The sequence below is a fragment of the Oncorhynchus mykiss genome, chromosome 3 (assembly GCF_057628025.1).
Source record: "Oncorhynchus mykiss isolate SJ-2025 chromosome 3, ASM5762802v1, whole genome shotgun sequence".
NCBI lineage: Eukaryota > Metazoa > Chordata > Actinopteri > Salmoniformes > Salmonidae > Oncorhynchus > Oncorhynchus mykiss.
Genome location: NC_143024.1, coordinates 96,629,066 through 96,650,785, shown reverse-complemented (window position 1 = coordinate 96,650,785; position 21,720 = coordinate 96,629,066). Strand labels below are relative to the sequence as shown.

The 21,720-nt window shown below is 48.7% G+C and overlaps 1 protein-coding gene across 1 annotated transcript in view; it reads left to right on the top strand.

The window, feature by feature from the left end:
• LOC110516739 (unconventional myosin-X) overlaps positions 1–9,447 on the top strand; it is a 254,271-nt gene extending 244,824 nt beyond the window's left edge. Inside the window, exons 39-40 of the mRNA XM_090230756.1 lie at positions 5,808–5,999; positions 7,087–9,447. Of these exons, the coding sequence (XP_090086882.1) occupies positions 5,808–5,999; positions 7,087–7,191 (297 nt within the window). The 3' untranslated portion in view covers positions 7,192–9,447. The remainder of the gene's footprint in view (positions 1–5,807; positions 6,000–7,086) is intronic.
• Positions 9,448–21,720: the final 12,273 nt, after the last annotated feature.

Genomic DNA, 21,720 nt, shown 5'->3' with positions numbered 1-21,720 from the left:
AGGGATGATACTGTGGTGAATAGAGCTAGGGATGATACTGTGGTGAATAAGGCTAGGGATGATACTGTGGTGAATAGGGCTAGGGATGATACTGTGGTGAATAGGGCTAGGGATGATACTGTGGTGAATAGGGCTAGGGATGATACTGTGGTGAATAAGGCTAGGGATGATACTGTGGTGAATAGGGCTAGGGATGATACTGTGGTGAATAGGGCTAGGGATGATACTGTGGTGAATAAGGCTAGGGATGATACTGTGGTGAATAAGGCTAGGGATGATACTGTGGTGAATATGGCTAGGGATGATACTGTGGTGAATAGGGCTAGGGATGATACTGTGGTGAATAAGGCTAGGGATGATACTGTGGTGAATAGGGCTAGGGATGATACTGTGGTGAATAGGGCTAGGGATGATACTGTGGTGAATAGTGCTAGGGATGATACTGTGGTGAATAGGGCTAGGGATGATACTGTGGTGAATAGGGCTAGGGATGATACTGTGGTGAATAGGGCTAGGGATGATACTGTGGTGAATAAGGCTAGGGATGATACTGTGGTGAATAAGGCTAGGGATGATACTGTGGTGAATAGGGCTAGGGATGATACTGTGGTGAATAGGGCTAGGGATGATACTGTGGTGAATAGGGCTAAGGATGATACTGTGGTGAATAAGGCTAGGGATGATACTGTGGTGAATAGGGCTAGGGATGATACTGTGGTGAATAAGGATAGGGATGATACTGTGGTGAATAGGGCTATGGATGATACTGTGGTGAATAAGGCTAGGGATGATACTGTGGTGAATAGGGCTAGGGATGATACTGTGGTGAATAGGGCTAGGGATGATACTGTGGTGAATAGGGCTAGGGATGATACTGTGGTGAATAGGGCTAGGGATGATACTGTGGTGAATAAGGCTAGGGATGATACTGTGGTGAATAAGGCTAGGGATGATACTGTGGTGAATAAGGCTAGGGATGATACTGTGGTGAATAGGGCTAGGGATGATACTGTGGTGAATAAGGCTAGGGATGATACTGTGGTGAATAGGGCTAGGGATGATACTGTGGTGAATAAGGCTAGGGATGATACTGTGGTGAATAAGGCTAGGGATGATACTGTGGTGAATAGGACTAGGGATGATACTGTGGTGAATAGGGCTAGGGATGATACTGTGGTGAATAGGGCTAGGGATGATACTGTGGTGAATAGGGCTAGGGATGATACTGTGGTGAATAGGACTAGGGATGATACTGTGGTGAATAGGGCTAGGGATGATACTGTGGTGAATAAGGCTAGGGATGATACTGTGGTGAATAAGGCTAGGGATGATACTGTGGTGAATAAGGCTAGGGATGATACTGTGGTGAATAAGGCTAGGGATGATACTGTGGTGAATAGGGCTAGGGATGATACTGTGGTGAATAGGGCTAGGGATGATACTGTGGTGAATAAGGCTAGGGATGATACTGTGGTGAATAGGGCTAGGGATGATACTGTGGTGAATAAGGCTAGGGATGATACTGTGGTGAATAGGGCTAGGGATGATACTGTGGTGAATAGGGCTAGGGATGATACTGTGGTGAATAAGGCTAGGGATGATACTGTGGTGAATAAGGCTAGGGATGATACTGTGGTGAATAGGGCTAGGGATGATACTGTGGTGAATAGGGCTAGGGATGATACTGTGGTGAATAGGGCTAGGGATGATACTGTGGTGAATAAGGATAGGGATGATACTGTGGTGAATAGGGCTATGGATGATACTGTGGTGAATAAGGCTAGGGATGATACTGTGGTGAATAGGGCTAGGGATGATACTGTGGTGAATAGGGCTAGGGATGATACTGTGGTGAATAGGGCTAGGGATGATACTGTGGTGAATAAGGCTAGGGATGATACTGTGGTGAATAAGGCTAGGGATGATACTGTGGTGAATAAGGCTAGGGATGATACTGTGGTGAATAGGGCTAGGGATGATACTGTGGTGAATAAGGCTAGGGATGATACTGTGGTGAATAGGGCTAGGGATGATACTGTGGTGAATAAGGCTAGGGATGATACTGTGGTGAATAGGGCTAGGGATGATACTGTGGTGAATAGGACTAGGGATGATACTGTGGTGAATAGGGCTAGGGATGATACTGTGGTGAATAAGGCTATGGATGATACTGTGGTGAATAAGGCTAGGGATGATACTGTGGTGAATAGGACTAGGGATGATACTGTGGTGAATAGGGCTAGGGATGATACTGTGGTGAATAAGGCTAGGGATGATACTGTGGTGAATAAGGCTAGGGATGATACTGTGGTGAATAAGGCTAGGGATGATACTGTGGTGAATAAGGCTAGGGATGATACTGTGGTGAATAGGGCTAGGGATGATACTGTGGTGAATAGGGCTAGGGATTATACTGTGGTGAATAAGGCTAGGGATGATACTGTGGTGAATAGGGCTAGGGATGATACTGTGGTGAATAAGGCTAGGGATGATACTGTGGTGAATAAGGCTAGGGATGATACTGTGGTGAATAGGGCTAGGGATGATACTGTGGTGAATAGGGCTAGGGATGATACTGTGGTGAATAAGGCTAGGGATGATACTGTGGTGAATAAGGCTAGGGATGATACTGTGGTGAATAGGGCTAGGGATGATACTGTGGTGAATAGGGCTAGGGATGATACTGTGGTGAATAAGGCTAGGGATGATACTGTGGTGAATAAGGCTAGGGATGATACTGTGGTGAATAAGGCTAGGGATGATACTGTGGTGAATAGGGCTAGGGATGATACTGTGGTGAATAAGGCTAGGGATGATACTGTGGTGAATAAGGCTAGGGATGATACTGTGGTGAATATGGCTAGGGATGATACTGTGGTGAATAAGGCTAGGGATGATACTGTGGTGAATAGGGCTAGGGATGATACTGTGGTGAATAGGGCTAGGGATGATACTGTGGTGAATAAGGCTAGGGATGATACTGTGGTGAATAAGGCTAGGGATGATACTGTGGTGAATAAGGCTAGGGATGATACTGTGGTGAATAGGGCTAGGGATGATACTGTGGTGAATAAGGCTAGGGATGATACTGTGGTGAATAGGGCTAGGGATGATACTGTGGTGAATAAGGCTGGGGATGATACTGTGGTGAATAGGGCTAGGGATGATACTGTGGTGAATAATGCTAGGGATGGTACTGTGGTGAATAGGGCTAGGGATGATACTGTGGTGAATAAGGCTAGGGATGATACTGTGGTGAATAAGGCTAGGGATGATACTGTGGTGAATAAGGCTAGGGATGATACTGTGGTGAATAAGGCTAGGGATGATACTGTGGTGAATAAGGCTAGGGATGATACTGTGGTGAATAAGGCTAGGGATGATACTGTGGTGAATAAGGCTAGGGATGATACTGTGGTGAATAAGGCTAGGGATGATACTGTGGTGAATAAGGCTAGGGATGATACTGTGGTGAATAGGGCTAGGGATGATACTGTGGTGAATAAGGCTAGGGATGATACTGTGGTGAATAGGGCTAGGGATGATACTGTGGTGAATAGGGCTAGGGATGATACTGTGGTGAATAGGGCTAGGGATGATACTGTGGTGAATAGGGCTAGGGAGGATACTGTGGTGAATAGGGCTAGGGATGATACTGTGGTGAATATGGCTAGGGATGATACTGTGGTGAATAGGGCTAGGGATGATACTGTGGTGAATAAGGCTAGGGATGATACTGTGGTGAATAGGGCTAGGGATGATACTGTGGTGAATAGGGCTAGGGATGATACTGTGGTGAATAGGGCTAGGGATGATACTGTGGTGAATAGGGCTAGGGATGATACTGTGGTGAATAGGGCTAGGGATGATACTGTGGTGAATAAGGCTAGGGATGATACTGTGGTGAATAAGGCTAGGGATGATACTGTGGTGAATAGGGCTAGGGATGATACTGTGGTGAATAGGGCTAGGGATGATGCTGTGGTGAATAGGGCTAGGGATGATACTGTGGTGAATAAGGCTAGGGATGATACTGTGGTGAATAGGGCTAGGGATGATACTGTGGTGAATAAGGCTAGGGATGATACTGTGGTGAATAAGGCTAGGGATGATACTGTGGTGAATAGGGCTAGGGATGATTCTGTGGTGAATAAGGCTAGGGATAATACTGTGGTGAATAGGGCTAGGGATGATACTGTGGTGAATAAGGCTAGGGATGATACTGTGGTGAATAAGGCTAGGGATGATACTGTGGTGAATAAGGCTAGGGATGATACTGTGGTGAATATGGCTAGGGATGATACTGTGGTGAATAGGGCTAGGGATGATACTGTGGTGAATAAGGCTAGGGATGATACTGTGGTGAATAGGGCTAGGGATGATACTGTGGTGAATAGGGCTAGGGATGATACTGTGGTGAATAGGGCTAGGGATGATACTGTGGTGAATAGGGCTAGGGATGATACTGTGGTGAATAGGGCTAGGGATGATACTGTGGTGAATAGGGCTAGGGATGATACTGTGGTGAATAGGGCTAGGGATGATACTGTGGTGAATAAGGCTAGGGATGATACTGTGGTGAATAGGGCTAGGGATGATACTGTGGTGAATAAGGCTAGGGATGATACTGTGGTGAATAGGGCTAGGGATGATACTGTGGTGAATAAGGCTAGGGATGATACTGTGGTGAATAGGGCTAGGGATGATACTGTGGTGAATAGGGCTAGGGATGATACTGTGGTGAATAGGGCTAGGGAGGATACTGGGGTGAATAGGACTAGGGAGGATACTGTGGTGAATAGGGCTAGGGATGATACTGTGGTGAATATGGCTAGGGATGATACTGTGGTGAATAGGGCTAGGGATGATACTGTGGTGAATAGGGCTAGGGATGATACTGTGGTGAATAAGGCTAGGGAGGATACTGTGGTGAATAAGGCTAGGGAGGATACTGTGGTGAATAGGGCTAGGGATGATACTGTGGTGAATAAGGCTAGGGAGGATACTGTGGTGAATAGGGCTAGGGAGGATACTGTGGTGAATAGGGCTAGGGATGATACTGTGGTGAATAGGGCTAGGGAGGATACTGTGGTGAATAGGGCTAGGGATGATACTGTGGTGAATAGGGCTTGGGATGATACTGTGGTGAATAGGGCTAGGGAGGATACTGTGGTGAATAGGGCTAGGGATGATACTGTGGTGAATAGGGCTAGGGATGATACTGTGGTGAATAGGGCTAGGGAGGATACTGTGGTGAATAAGGCTAGGGAGGATACTGTGGTGAATAGGGCTAGGGATGATACTGTGGTGAATAGGGCTAGGGATGATACTGTGGTGAATAGGGCTAGGGATGATACTGTGGTGAATAGGGCTAGGGATGATACTGTGGTGAATACGGCTAGGGATGATACTGTGGTGAATAAGGCTAGGGATGATACTGTGGTGAATAGGGCTAGGGATGATACTGTGGTGAATAGGGCTAGGGATGATACTGTGGTGAATAAGGCTAGGGATGATACTGTGGTGAATAGGGCTAGGGATGATACTGTGGTGAATAAGGCTAGGGATGATACTGTGGTGAATAGGGCTAGGGATGATACTGTGGTGAATAGGGCTAGGGATGATACTGTGGTGAATAAGGCTAGGGATGATACTGTGGTGAATAGGGCTAGGGATGATACTGTGGTGAATAAGGCTAGGGATGATACTGTGGTGAATAAGGCTAGGGTATTTGATTCATTCATTCCTTTAACTTTGTATCTGACCTGTCTGTTTATGTCTCGGTCTCTCTCTCTCTGTCTCCTCAGTGTAAAGAAGGAGGCTTTCCTCATGACCTGTGGCTGAGTGTGAGTGCAGAGAACGTGTCGGTCTACAAGAGAGGAGAACCCAAACCTCTGGAGACGTTCCCCTACGAACACATCATCTTCTTCGGATCTCCCCAGGCCACTACTTATAAAATCACAGTGGACGACAGAGAGATGTTCTTTGAGACACCTCTGGTACAGTATAACACCGTAATACAACATTATAGAAGCAGTAGCCTGGTCCCAGGTCTGTTTATAACACCAGACTAGAAATGCTTTGCAGCCTTTCAGTAGCCTGGTCCCAGGTCTGTTTATAACACCAGATTAGAAATGCTTTGCAGCCTTTCAGTAGCCTGGTCCCAGGTCTGTTTATAACACCAGATTAGAAATGCTTTGCAGCCTTTCAGTAGCCTGGTCCCAGGTCTGTTTATAACACCAGATTAGAAATGCTTTGCAGCCTTTCAGTAGCCTGGTCCCAGGTCTGTTTATGCTCATGCCAAGATGTTTGTCTAGACAATGAATGACAGGGAGTTTACATGATAGCAAATAGACTGGTACCCCAGGCTAGCCTTTCAGAACGTCAACCAACAAGGCCTTGTGTGGCTGTTATGATGCTTCAAAAAGTTTGGGGTCACTTAGAAATGTCCTTGTTTTTGAAAGAAAAGCTAAATGTTTTGTTCATTAAAATAACATAACATTTATTAGAAATACAGTATAGACATGGTTAATGTTGTAAATGACTATTGTAGCTGGAAACGGCAGATTTTTAATGGAATATCTGCCTAGGCGTACAGAGGCCCATTATCAACAACCATCACTACTGTGTTCTAATGGCACGTTGTGTTAGCTAATCCAAGCCAGTTTGCGCTGTCCTGTGAAGGGAGTAGTACACAGCATTGTACGAGATCTTCAGTGTCTTGAAAATGTCTTGCATGGAATAGCCTTTATATCTGAGAACAAGAATAGACTGACGAGTTTCAGAAGAAAGTTATTTGTTTCTGTCCATTTTGAGCCTGTAATCGAACCCACGAATGCTGATGCTCCAGATACTCAACTAGACTAAAGGCCAGTTTTATTGCTTCTTTAATCAGAACAACAGTTTTCAGCTGTGCTAACATAATTGCAAAAGGGTTTTCTAATGATCAATTAGCCTTTTTAAAATGATAAACTTGGATTAGCTAACACAACGTGCCATTGGAACACAGGAGTGATGGTTGCTGATAATGGGCCTCGGTACGCCGTTTTCCCTGCTGTTAAAACTGTATCCTCTGTGTTGTTTCAGGTTGGAGAGATCACCAAGATCATGAAAGCCTACATCAACATGATAGTGAAGAAGAGATGCAGTGTCAGATCTGTGTCCAGCTACGGAACCAACTGGATCAGGTGATTAGGGACAGGACAGGACACAGCCCAGCTTGCTTCCCACTGCCCCAGGCTAACAGGACAGGACACAGACCAGTTGACCTCCCACTGCCCCAGGCTAACAGGACAGGACACAGACCAATTGACTTCCCATCGCCCCAGGCTAACAGGACAGGACACAGACCAGTTGACTTCCCACTGCCCCAGGCTAACAGGACAGGACACAGACCAGTTGACTTCCCACCGCCCCAGGCTAACAGGACAGGACACAGACCAGTTGACTTCCCACTGCCCCAGGCTAACAGGACAGGACACAGACCAGTTGACCTCCCACTGCCCCAGGCTAACAGGACAGGACACAGACCAGTTGACCTCCCACTCCCCCAGGCTAACAGGACAGGACACAGACCAGTTGACCTCCCACTCCCCCAGGCTAACAGGACAGGACACAGACCAGTTGACCTCCCACTGCCCCAGGCTAACAGGCTAAAAGGCTAACAGGATAGGACAGGACACAGCCCAGCTGGCTTCCCCCACCCCAGGCTAACAGGCTCAAAGGCTAACAGGCTAACAGGATAGGACAGGACAGTCCAGTTGGCTTCCCACCATCCCAGGCTAACAGGCTAACAGGACAGGACACAGTCCAGTTGGCTTCCCACCATCCCAGGCTAACAGGCTAACAGGACCGGACACAGTCCAGTTGGCTTCCCACCGCCGCAGGCTAACAGGCTAGGACAGGACACAGACCAGTTGACTTCCCACCGTCCCAGGCTAACAGGCTAAAAGGCTAACAGGACAGGACACAGTCCAGTTGGCTTCCCACCGCCCCAGGCTAACAGGTTAAAAGGCTCACAGGACAGGACACAGACCAGTTGGCTTCCCACCGCCCCAGGCTAACAAGCTAAAAGGCTCACAGGACAAGACACAGTCCAGTTGGCTTCCCACCGCCCCAGGCTAACAGGCTAAAAGGCTCACAGGACAGGACAGAGTCCAGTTGGCTTCCCACCGCCCCAGGCTAACAGGCTAAAAGGCTCACAGGACAGGACACAGTCCAGTTGGCTTCCCACCGCCCCAGGCTAAAAGGCTCACAGGACAGGACACAGTCCAGTTGGCTTCCCACCGCCCCAGGCTAACAGGCTAAAAGGCTCACAGGACAGGACACAGTCCAGTTGGCTTCCCACCGCCCCAGGCTAACAGGCTAAAAGGCTAACAGGCTAAAAGGCTAACACTACAATGCTAAAATTCTTTGAAGACAAGAGGGACTGTTCTCCTCAACCCAGATGTCTGGATAACTGAAGGCTGTTTATCAACTACTCAATATCTTGTTCACCTCCATTGACAACAAGGAATCGTAGTCTCTCATTGCATATATATGTGGTAAAGATGTGGTAAAGAGGTCAATGAAACGCGTGGGGGAAAGATCCAGATTCTCCTCATTGCCCCCCAGCAACATTAGCCTACGTTTAGGCTATTATTTCACACTCTGTTGAGGTAGAAATCGAAGTATAATGCTTGTATTGATGTCAACCCCAATACATGTTAATTTTATCGTCACCAATCAGCTGCGTTAAAGTTGAAAACTACTTTGACTACCACTACCAATTTCTGTATGCTAGCTATGCTACCAGCTTATACGAATGGGAGTTACTATTTAGCAGTCACTTCTTCTAAATCTGAAAAGGGACAACTTCTAAATGTTATGCAGTGAAAACAGCCAAATATATCCAAATCTGACTTAAATTACCACATTTTGAGCCTATTGCAATACATCAATTATGACGGATTTGGCAAATATTCTCTTTGTTAGATCAGATGTGTTTGAATGTGCACCAATCCAGCGTTGTCCTTCAATCCCCCCGCCCCCTGTCTGCATTCCATTGACCTCTTTACCAGAACATTCTAGAATGTCTAATTAAAATGTCTACCTGCTTTCCCTCAACCATTACATATAGCTTTTCTCTAGCTGTCGACAGAGTGGATAACCAACCATGTTATTTTCTGACATTATTTACATCACTTTATCAATGGTATGGACCGATCAAGTATCACGTCACGTCAGATGTCCTTTTGCTTCAAGTTTGAGCATTTCAAATACCTTTCCAATGGACTGAGATTTATATTGACTGAGAAGTGTCACTGTCAAGCCCTCCCTGACTATAGCTCCCGGGTTGTGTCTTATTTTGACATTGCAATTGTGTTATTGTTATTGTAACATATGAGTTGTTGATGCACACAACTATACCATTCTATATTTATAATGAGAAGAAGTGATTTGTCTCTCTAAGGATATACTATGTGATCATTATTGATCCTCAGGGCAGTCATTACTCATTACAATACTCTGTTTAGTAGCTACTCTATGCCACAGAATAGGGAAATAAGGTTTATAGACTTCCCCCTCGGGTTTGATGAGCAATATGAGTCCAATTTCAGACCACAGACCCAAAGAGTTGAACCTCTTTACATTTGAATGCCTTAAATAGTTTCACTGCTTCCATCCATGTTGTTATTTGACTACTTTGGACTGTAAGTAATAGTTTCACTGCTTCCATCCATGTTGTTATTTGACTACTTTGGACTGTAAGTAATAGTTTCACTGCTTCCATCCATGTTGTTATTTGACTACTTTGGACTGTAAGTAATAGTTTCACTGCTTCCATCCATGTTGTTATTTGACTACTTTGGACTGTAAGTAATAGTTTCACTGCTTCCATCCATGTTGTTATTTGACTACTTTGGACTGTAAGTAATAGTTTCACTGCTTCCATCCATGTTGTTATTTGACTACTTTGGACTGTAAGTAATAGTTTCACTGCTTCCATCCATGTTGTTATTCGACTACTTTGGACTGTAAGTAATAGTTTCACTGCTTCCATCCATGTTGTTATTCGACTACTTTGGACTGTAAGTAATAGTTTCACTGCTTCCATCCATGTTGTTATTCGACTACTTTGGACTGTAAGTGATAGTTTCACTGCTTCCATCCATGTTGTTATTCGACTACTTTGGACTGTAAGTAATTGTTTTGCCTTTCAGGAATGGCGTCCCCAAACAAGTGTATGTCAGGGTTAATAACTTGGTGGTTATAATCAGTTATAACACAGGTGGTCGAGGCTGCCATTCTACCCAGTGCCTGAGAAGCAGAGTTTAAACCACATGGTTTCAAATCTGGTGAAATGACACTTGCCTTTTATATATGACTAGAACAAACCAATATATATATATATATATATGACTAGAACAAACCAATATATAGTATGTTGCTTCTTCCTACTACTACATGTAGATTGTTTATTTACACTAAAGGCTGTGGTTAATATAAACATGTGCTTATTTCTGTAAACCATGATTATAGAATTTAGTCTCCAGTATTTTAAATAATTTAAACGGTTATATTTTCTATTATGAAAATCATTTATTATTATTTTTTGTCTTTTCAATGATTGTGACTGAAACTGTTGTTTAATGAGAGCGTGATGTTTTGATGAGACAAGCAGGACATCGCTTGGTACTTCTGTTACTGAAGGATGAATTGTTATTTGGGTCTTTATGGGAGGGAGGGAGGGTGACATCGTCTCACGTCAGATGGGGTCACTCCTCCGCGATGCTTGTACCTCAACCGGTCTTGTAGGACGTGGAACTCATATTCAAATTTGAATATTGAGCATCCGCCATTCAACAAATTAAAACATAGTCCCTTATTATTTTTTATTTTTTACATCACAGCGCTCTCGTATGATTCTCTGTGAAATAGGCAAAATAACTAGCTAGCTGAATTATTAAAAACGTTGTGACAGTGATAATGGTTTGCAATTGTGAGAAAATAAAAACAAACCTTCTGCTCAAATTCTGTGGCAGGACCGTTGGTCGCCAGGCAGTGACTTGATCAGCTATGTTGATATCTGTTGTAGCTCGCTAGCTTACTGACATGGAAGAGCTAGCTGACTAGCAAGCTAACTGTCACTGACATATACAAGCTTGCTTAGCCTGTTTAAATGACCCTGGAGTTGTAGACATGCAGCCCCACAATGAATAGGAAGTAGCTGTTAACAGAAATCAGTCCACAGATCAGCATGTTTCTCCGGATCGTATTGTTGGGTCAGCTGACTCGAGAGGCTCCTGCTTCATGAAAACTCATAATAATGGAAGCATTAGCACTACTAGCTACAGTAGCTTGCTAGCTAGCTTTCGTTGGAAGATTCACCATTGTGTGTGCAGCACTAAGAAGGTAGCTGGTTGGTTAGTAGTGTCGTTTCAGTCCAGATGATTTCAGGGACTGGCTCAGCTGTTGGACAAATGTATGCTTTCGTGCCCATTGTCAAACTTCAGAAATGCTGCTCATTGAAGCACAATAATAATTTGCTAGCTGTAAAAATGGGGCGACTAGACTTCCTCACCAAAAAACATCAACATTATTGATATACTGTATTTGTGGTTTTACCATAGCTGAATTCAGACAGTTCTGAGGCAGGAATGAGGTTCAGCGAATGATGTCTCCTAGGTAATATATGTTCTAACGTCGTGACAGCCCGTTGTAGCCGGGTTTCTTTTGATCTATCCCATGATCCTTTGCGAGATACAAGACGGATCAGTGCAGGCGGAATCCACGTGCTATCTGATGGAAGACAATGGGAGGCTGGGGTATTTACTGTGTGTAATTCTAATAGTCAGGATGAGAGAGTCAGTACTATAAGCAGACAGGCTGTTTCTCAGCTCTCTGTGTGTGCGTCTGAATTGGCACCCTATTCCTTATATAGTGCACTACTTTTGACATGTTCCAAATGGCACCCTAGTCCCTATATAGTGCACTACTTTAGACCGGGACCTATAGAGAATAGGGTGCCATTAGGGATGCCGCCCCTGTCTGTTTTTTCTGGCCAGCTGCCGGCAGCCACACCAGAACTACTGGTATGTTCCCCTTGACCATTACTGTACTTATGACATGTTTCTGTTTATTTGGAGAGAGAGAGAAAGAGAAACAATCTGGAAATGATTTTTTTTTGTAACTGGATTTACAAGATGCTTTAATAAATGATTGTATTTATAACCTGTTTGGCGTTGTCTGTACAGTGTTGTCTGGATAACAACATGTAGCTACAGTACTATGAAACAAAAGCAGTTTCTGGCCATTGGAATAACAAAAACAGTTTTGATACTAATGTAGCTACATCTCACACAAAATCCTGCCTTTTTAGAAAATGTAGCTTCTTCAGAAAAAAATTTAAAGATACTTTGCAAGTAGCCAAAGAGAAGCAAAAAGCACACAGCCCTAAGGAGCTCGGTTAGGAACACAGCCCTAAGGAGCTCGGTTAGGAACACAGCCCTAAGGAGCTCGGTTAGGAACACAGCCCTAAGGAGCTCGGTTAGGAACACAGCCCTAAGGAGCTCGGTTAGGAACACAGCCCAAAGGAGCTCGGTTAGGAACACAGCCCTAAGGAGCTCGACTAGGAACACAGCCCTAAGGAGCTCGACTAGGAACACAGCCCTAAGGAGCTCGACTAGGAACACAGCCCTAAGGAGCTCGACTAGGAACACAGCCCTAAGGAGCTCGGTTAGGAACACAGCCCTAAGGAGCTCGGTTAGGAACACAGCCCTAAGGAGCTCGGTTAGGAACACAGCCCTAAGGAGCTCGGTTAGGAACACAGCCCTAAGGAGCTCGGTTAGGAACACAGCCCTAAGGAGCTCGGTTAGGAAAACAGCCCTAAGGAGCTCGACTAGGAACACAACCCTAAGGAGCTCGGTTAGGAACACAGCCCTAAGGAGCTCAACTAGGAACACAGCCCTAAGGAGCTTGGTTAGGAACACAGCCCTAAGGAGCTCGGTTAGGAACACAGCCCAAAGGAGCTCGGTTAGGAACACAGCCCTAAGGAGCTCGACTAGGAACACAGCCCTAAGGAGCTCGGTTAGGAACACAGCCCTAAGGAGCTCGACTAGGAACACAGCCCTAAGGAGCTCGACTAGGAACACAGCCCTAAGGAGCTCGACTAGGAACACAGCCCTAAGGAGCTCGGTTAGGAACACAGCCCTAAGGAGCTCGGTTAGGAACACAGCCCTAAGGAGCTCGGTTAGGAACACAGCCCTAAGGAGCTCGGTTAGGAACACAGCCCTAAGGAGCTCGGTTAGGAACACAGCCCTAAGGAGCTCGGTTAGGAAAACAGCCCTAAGGAGCTCGACTAGGAACACAACCCTAAGGAGCTCGGTTAGGAACACAGCCCTAAGGAGCTCAACTAGGAACACAGCCCTAAGGAGCTTGGTTAGGAACACAGCCCTAAGGAGCTCGGTTAGGAACACAGCCCTAAGGAGCTCGGTTAGGAACACAGCCCTAAGGAGCTCGACTAGGAACACAACCCTAAGGAGCTCGGTTAGGAACACAGCCCTAAGGAGCTCGACTAGGAACACAGCCCTAAGGAGCTCGGTTAGGAACACAGCCCTAAGGAGCTCGGTTAGGAACACAGCCCTAAGGAGCTCGACTAGGAACACAGCCCTAAGGAGCTCGGTTAGGAACACAGCCCTAAGGAGCTCGGTTAGGAACACAGCCCAAAGGAGCTCGGTTAGGAACACAGCCCTAAGGAGCTCGACTAGGAACACAGCCCTAAGGAGCTCGGTTAGGAACACAGCCCTAAGGAGCTCGACTAGGAACACAGCCCTAAGGAGCTCGACTAGGAACACAGCCCTAAGGAGCTCGACTAGGAACACAGCCCTAAGGAGCTCGGTTAGGAACACAGCCCTAAGGAGCTCGGTTAGGAACACAGCCCTAAGGAGCTCGGTTAGGAACACAGCCCTAAGGAGCTCGGTTAGGAACACAGCCCTAAGGAGCTCGGTTAGGAACACAGCCCTAAGGAGCTCGGTTAGGAAAACAGCCCTAAGGAGCTCGACTAGGAACACAACCCTAAGGAGCTCGGTTAGGAACACAGCCCTAAGGAGCTCAACTAGGAACACAGCCCTAAGGAGCTTGGTTAGGAACACAGCCCTAAGGAGCTCGGTTAGGAACACAGCCCTAAGGAGCTCGGTTAGGAACACAGCCCTAAGGAGCTCGACTAGGAACACAACCCTAAGGAGCTCGGTTAGGAACACAGCCCTAAGGAGCTCGACTAGGAACACAGCCCTAAGGAGCTCGGTTAGGAACACAGCCCTAAGGAGCTCGGTTAGGAACACAGCCCTAAGGAGCTCGACTAGGAACACAGCCCTAAGGAGCTCGGTTAGGAACACAGCCCTAAGGAGCTCGGTTAGGAACACAGCCCAAAGGAGCTCGGTTAGGAACACAGCCCTAAGGAGCTCGACTAGGAACACAGCCCTAAGGAGCTCGACTAGGAACACAGCCCTAAGGAGCTCGACTAGGAACACAGCCCTAAGGAGCTCGGTTAGGAACACAGCCCTAAGGAGCTCGGTTAGGAACACAGCCCTAAGGAGCTCGGTTAGGAACACAGCCCTAAGGAGCTCGACTAGGAACACAGCCCTAAGGAGCTCGGTTAGGAACACAGCCCTAAGGAGCTCGGTTAGGAACACAGCCCTAAGGAGCTCGACTAGGAACACAGCCCAAAGGAGCTTGGTTAGGAACACAGCCCTAAGGAGCTCGACTAGGAACACAGCCCTAAGGAGCTCGGTTAGGAACACAGCCCTAAGGAGCTCGACTAGGAACACAGCCCTAAGGAGCTCGGTTAGGAACACAGCCCTAAGGAGCTCGACTAGGAACACAGCCCTAAGGAGCTCGACTAGGAACACAGCCCTAAGGAGCTCGACTAGGAACACAGCCCTAAGGAGCTCGGTTAGGAACACAGCCCTAAGGAGCTTGGTTAGGAACACAGCCCTAAGGAGCTCGGTTAGGAACACAGCCCTAAGGAGCTCGGTTAGGAACACAGCCCTAAGGAGCTCGGTTAGGAACACAGCCCTAAGGAGCTCGGTTAGGAAAACAGCCCTAAGGAGCTCGACTAGGAACACAACCCTAAGGAGCTCGGTTAGGAACACAGCCCTAAGGAGCTCAACTAGGAACACAGCCCTAAGGAGCTTGGTTAGGAACACAGCCCTAAGGAGCTCGGTTAGGAACACAGCCCTAAGGAGCTCGGTTAGGAACACAGCCCTAAGGAGCTCGACTAGGAACACAACCCTAAGGAGCTCGGTTAGGAACACAGCCCTAAGGAGCTCGACTAGGAACACAGCCCTAAGGAGCTCGGTTAGGAACACAGCCCTAAGGAGCTCGGTTAGGAACACAGCCCTAAGGAGCTCGACTAGGAACACAGCCCTAAGGAGCTCGGTTAGGAACACAGCCCTAAGGAGCTCGGTTAGGAACACAGCCCAAAGGAGCTCGGTTAGGAACACAGCCCTAAGGAGCTCGACTAGGAACACAGCCCTAAGGAGCTCGACTAGGAACACAGCCCTAAGGAGCTCGACTAGGAACACAGCCCTAAGGAGCTCGGTTAGGAACACAGCCCTAAGGAGCTCGGTTAGGAACACAGCCCTAAGGAGCTCGGTTAGGAACACAGCCCTAAGGAGCTCGACTAGGAACACAGCCCTAAGGAGCTCGGTTAGGAACACAGCCCTAAGGAGCTCGGTTAGGAACACAGCCCTAAGGAGCTCGACTAGGAACACAGCCCAAAGGAGCTTGGTTAGGAACACAGCCCTAAGGAGCTCGACTAGGAACACAGCCCTAAGGAGCTCGGTTAGGAACACAGCCCTAAGGAGCTCGGTTAGGAACACAGCCCTAAGGAGCTCGGTTAGGAACACAGCCCTAAGGAGCTCGGTTAGGAACACAGCCCTAAGGAGCTCGGTTAGGAACACAGCCCTAAGGAGCTCGGTTAGGAACACAGCCCTAAGGAGCTCGGTTAGGAACACAGCCCTAAGGAGCTCGGTTAGGAAAACAGCCCTAAGGAGCTCGACTAGGAACACAACCCTAAGGAGCTCGGTTAGGAACACAGCCCTAAGGAGCTCAACTAGGAACACAGCCCTAAGGAGCTTGGTTAGGAACACAGCCCTAAGGAGCTCGGTTAGGAACACAGCCCTAAGGAGCTCGGTTAGGAACACAGCCCTAAGGAGCTCGACTAGGAACACAACCCTAAGGAGCTCGGTTAGGAACACAGCCCTAAGGAGCTCGACTAGGAACACAGCCCTAAGGAGCTCGGTTAGGAACACAGCCCTAAGGAGCTCGGTTAGGAACACAGCCCTAAGGAGCTCGACTAGGAACACAGCCCAAAGGAGCTTGGTTAGGAACACAGCCCTAAGGAGCTCGACTAGGAACACAGCCCTAAGGAGCTCGGTTAGGAACACAGCCCTAAGGAGCTCGACTAGGAACACAGCCCTAAGGAGCTCGGTTAGGAACACAGCCCTAAGGAGCTCGACTAGGAACACAGCCCTAAGGAGCTCGACTAGGAACACAGCCCTAAGGAGCTCGACTAGGAACACAGCCCTAAGGAGCTCGGTTAGGAACACAGCCCTAAGGAGCTTGGTTAGGAACACAGCCCTAAGGAGCTCGGTTAGGAACACAGCCCTAAGGAGCTCGGTTAGGAACACAGCCCTAAGGAGCTCGGTTAGGAACACAGCCCTAAGGAGCTCGGTTAGGAAAACAGCCCTAAGGAGCTCGACTAGGAACACAACCCTAAGGAGCTCGGTTAGGAACACAGCCCTAAGGAGCTCAACTAGGAACACAGCCCTAAGGAGCTTGGTTAGGAACACAGCCCTAAGGAGCTCGGTTAGGAACACAGCCCTAAGGAGCTCGGTTAGGAACACAGCCCTAAGGAGCTCGACTAGGAACACAACCCTAAGGAGCTCGGTTAGGAACACAGCCCTAAGGAGCTCGACTAGGAACACAGCCCTAAGGAGCTCGGTTAGGAACACAGCCCTAAGGAGCTCGGTTAGGAACACAGCCCTAAGGAGCTCGACTAGGAACACAGCCCTAAGGAGCTCGGTTAGGAACACAGCCCTAAGGAGCTCGGTTAGGAACACAGCCCAAAGGAGCTCGGTTAGGAACACAGCCCTAAGGAGCTCGACTAGGAACACAGCCCTAAGGAGCTCGACTAGGAACACAGCCCTAAGGAGCTCGACTAGGAACACAGCCCTAAGGAGCTCGGTTAGGAACACAGCCCTAAGGAGCTCGGTTAGGAACACAGCCCTAAGGAGCTCGGTTAGGAACACAGCCCTAAGGAGCTCGACTAGGAACACAGCCCTAAGGAGCTCGGTTAGGAACACAGCCCTAAGGAGCTCGGTTAGGAACACAGCCCTAAGGAGCTCGACTAGGAACACAGCCCAAAGGAGCTTGGTTAGGAACACAGCCCTAAGGAGCTCGACTAGGAACACAGCCCTAAGGAGCTCGGTTAGGAACACAGCCCTAAGGAGCTCGGTTAGGAACACAGCCCTAAGGAGCTCGGTTAGGAACACAGCCCTAAGGAGCTCGGTTAGGAACACAGCCCTAAGGAGCTCGGTTAGGAACACAGCCCTAAGGAGCTCGGTTAGGAACACAGCCCTAAGGAGCTCGGTTAGGAACACAGCCCTAAGGAGCTCGGTTAGGAAAACAGCCCTAAGGAGCTCGACTAGGAACACAACCCTAAGGAGCTCGGTTAGGAACACAGCCCTAAGGAGCTCAACTAGGAACACAGCCCTAAGGAGCTTGGTTAGGAACACAGCCCTAAGGAGCTCGGTTAGGAACACAGCCCTAAGGAGCTCGGTTAGGAACACAGCCCTAAGGAGCTCGACTAGGAACACAACCCTAAGGAGCTCGGTTAGGAACACAGCCCTAAGGAGCTCGACTAGGAACACAGCCCTAAGGAGCTCGGTTAGGAACACAGCCCTAAGGAGCTCGGTTAGGAACACAGCCCTAAGGAGCTCGACTAGGAACACAGCCCTAAGGAGCTCGGTTAGGAACACAGCCCTAAGGAGCTCGGTTAGGAACACAGCCCAAAGGAGCTCGGTTAGGAACACAGCCCTAAGGAGCTCGACTAGGAACACAGCCCTAAGGAGCTCGACTAGGAACACAGCCCTAAGGAGCTCGACTAGGAACACAGCCCTAAGGAGCTCGGTTAGGAACACAGCCCTAAGGAGCTCGGTTAGGAACACAGCCCTAAGGAGCTCGGTTAGGAACACAGCCCTAAGGAGCTCGACTAGGAACACAGCCTTAAGGAGCTCGGTTAGGAACACAGCCCTAAGGAGCTCGGTTAGGAACACAGCCCTAAGGAGCTCGACTAGGAACACAGCCCAAAGGAGCTTGGTTAGGAACACAGCCCTAAGGAGCTCGACTAGGAACACAGCCCTAAGGAGCTCGGTTAGGAACACAGCCCTAAGGAGCTCGGTTAGGAACACAGCCCTAAGGAGCTCGGTTAGGAACACAGCCCAAAGGAGCTCGGTTAGGAACACAGCCCTAAGGAGCTCGACTAGGAACACAGCCCTAAGGAGCTCGGTTAGGAACACAGCCCTAAGGAGCTCGGTTAGGAACACAGCCCTAAGGAGCTCGGTTAGGAACACAGCCCTAAGGAGCTCGGTTAGGAACACAGCCCTAAGGAGCTCGACTAGGAACACAGCCCAAAGGAGCTTGGTTAGGAACACAGCCCTAAGGAGCTCGACCAGGAACACAGCCCTAAGGAGCTCGGTTAGGAACACAGCCGTAAGGAGCTCGTTTAGAAACAAAGCCCTAAGGAGCTTGGTTAGGAACACAGCCCTAAGGAGCTCGGTTAGGAACACAGCCCTAAGGAGCTCGACTAGGAACACAACCCTAAGGAGCTCGGTTAGGAACACAGCCCTAAGGAGCTCGACTAGGAACACAGCCCTAAGGAGCTCGGTTAGGAACACAGCCCTAAGGAGCTCGGTTAGGAACACAGCCCTAAGGAGCTCGACTAGGAACACAGCCCTAAGGAGCTCGGTTAGGAACACAGCCCTAAGGAGCTCGGTTAGGAACACAGCCCTAAGGAGCTCGGTTAGGAACACAGCCCAAAGGAGCTCGGTTAGGAACACAGCCCTAAGGAGCTTTGTTAGGAACACAGCCCTAAGGAGCTCGGTTAGGAACACAGCCCTAAGGAGCTCGACTAGGAACACAACCCTAAGGAGCTCGGTTAGGAACACAGCCCTAAGGAGCTCGACTAGGAACACAGCCCTAAGGAGCTCGGTTAGGAACACAGCCCTAAGGAGCTCGGTTAGGAACACAGCCCTAAGGAGCTCGACTAGGAACACAGCCCTAAGGAGCTCGGTTAGGAACACAGCCCTAAGGAGCTCGACTAGGAACACAACCCTAAGGAGCTCAGTTAGGAACACAGCCCAAAGGAGCTCGGTTAGGAACACAGCCCTAAGGAGCTCGACTAGGAACACAGCCCTAAGGAGCTCGACTAGGAACACAGCCCTAAGGAGCTCGACTAGGAACACAGCCCTAAGGAGCTCGGTTAGGAACACAGCCCTATGGAGCTCGGTTAGGAACACAGCCCTAAGGAGCTCGGTTAGGAACACAGCCCTAAGGAGCTCGGTTAGGAACACAGCCCTAAGGAGCTCGGTTAGGAACACAGCCCTAAGGAGCTCGGTTAGGAACACAGCCCTAAGGAGCTCGGTTAGGAACACAGCCCTAAGGAGCTCGACTAGGAACACAGCCCAAAGGAGCTCGGTTAGGAACACAGCCCTAAGGAGCTCGACTAGGAACACAGCCCTAAGGAGCTCGGTTAGGAACACAGCCCTAAGGAGCTCGGTTAGGAATCAAATCAAATCAAATCAAATTTATTTATATAGCCCTTCGTACATCAGCTGATATCTCAAAGTGCTGTACATAAACCCAGCCTAAAACCCCAAACAGCAAGCAATGCAGGTGTAGAAGCACGGTGGCTAGGAAAAACTCCCTAGAAAGGCCAAAACTTAGGAAGAAACCTAGAGAGGAACCAGGCTATGTGGGGTGGCCAGTCCTCTTCTGGCTGTGCCGGGTGGAGATTATAACAGAACATGGCCAAGATGTTCAAATGTTCATAAATGACCAGCATGGTTGAATAATAATAAGGCAGAACAGTTGAAACTGGAGCAGCAGCACAGCCAGGTGGACTGGGGACAGCAAGGAGTCATCATGTCAGGTAGTCCTGGGGCATGGTCCTAGGGCTCAGGTCCTCCGAGAGAGAGAAAGAGAGAAGGAGAGAATTAGAGAATGCACACTTAGATTCACACAGGACACCGAATAGGACAGGAGAAGTACTCCAGATATAACAAACTGACCCTAGCCCCCCGACACATAAACTACTGCAGCATAAATACTGGAGGCTGAGACAGGAGGGGTCAGGAGACACTGTGGCCCCATCCGAGGACACCCCCGGACAGGGCCAAACAGGAAGGATATAACCCCACCCACTTTGCCAAAGCACAGCCCCCACAACACTAGAGGGATATCTTCAATCACCAACTTACCATCCTGAGACAAGGCTGAGTATAGCCCACAAAGACCTCCGCCACGGCACAACCCAAGGGGGGGGGGGGGGGGGGGGCGCCAACCCAGACAGGATGACCACATCAGTGACTCAGCCCACTCAGGTGACGCACCCCCTCCAGGGACGGCATGAGAGAGCCCCAGTAAAGCCAGTGACTCAGCCCCTGAATAGGGTTAGAGGCAGAGAATCCCAGTGGAAAGAGGGGAACCGGCCAGGCAGAGACAGCAAGGGCGGTTCGTTGCTCCAGAGCCTTTCCGTTCACCCTCCCACTCCTGGGCCAGACTACACTCAATCATATGACCCACTGAAGAGATGAGTCTTCAGTAGAGACTTAAAGGTTGAGACCGAGTTTGCGTCTCTGACATGGGTAGGCAGACCGTTCCATAAAAATGGAGCTCTATAGGAGAAAGCCCTGCCTCCAGCTGTTTGCTTAAAAATTCTAGGGACAATTAGGAGGCCTGCGTCTTGTGACCGTAGCGTACGTGTAGGTATGTACGGCAGGACCAAATCAGAGAGATAGGTAGGAGCAAGCCCATGTAATGCTTTGTAGGTTAGCAGTAAAACCTTGAAATCTGCCCTTGCTTTGACAGGAAGCCAGTGTAGAGAGGCTAGCACTGGAGTAATATGATCAAATTAGGAAGGAACACAGCCCTAAGGAGCTCGGTTAGGAACACAGCCCAAAGGAGCTCGGTTAGGAACACAGCCCTAAGGAGCTCGACTAGGAACACAGCCCTAAGGAGCTCGGTTAGGAACACAGCCCTAAGGAGCTCGGTTAGGAACACAGCCCTAAGGAGCTCGACTAGGAACACAGCCCTAAGGAGCTCGGTTAGGAACACAGCCCTAAGGAGCTCGACTAGGAACACAGCCCTAAGGAGCTCGGTTAGGAACACAGCCCTAAGGAGCTCGGTTAGGAACACAACCCTAAGGAGCTCGGTTAGGAACACAGCCCTAAGGAGCTTGGTTAGGAACACAGCCCTAAGGAGCTCAACTAGGAACACAGCCCTAAGGAGCTCGGTTAGGAACACAGCCCTAAGGAGCTCGACTAGGAACACAGCCCTAAGGAGCTCGGTTAGGAACACAGCCCTAAGGAGCTTGACTAGGAACACAGCCCTAAGCAGCTCAACTAGGAACACAACCCTAAGGAGCTCGGTCAGGAACACAGCCCTAAGGAGCTTGACTAG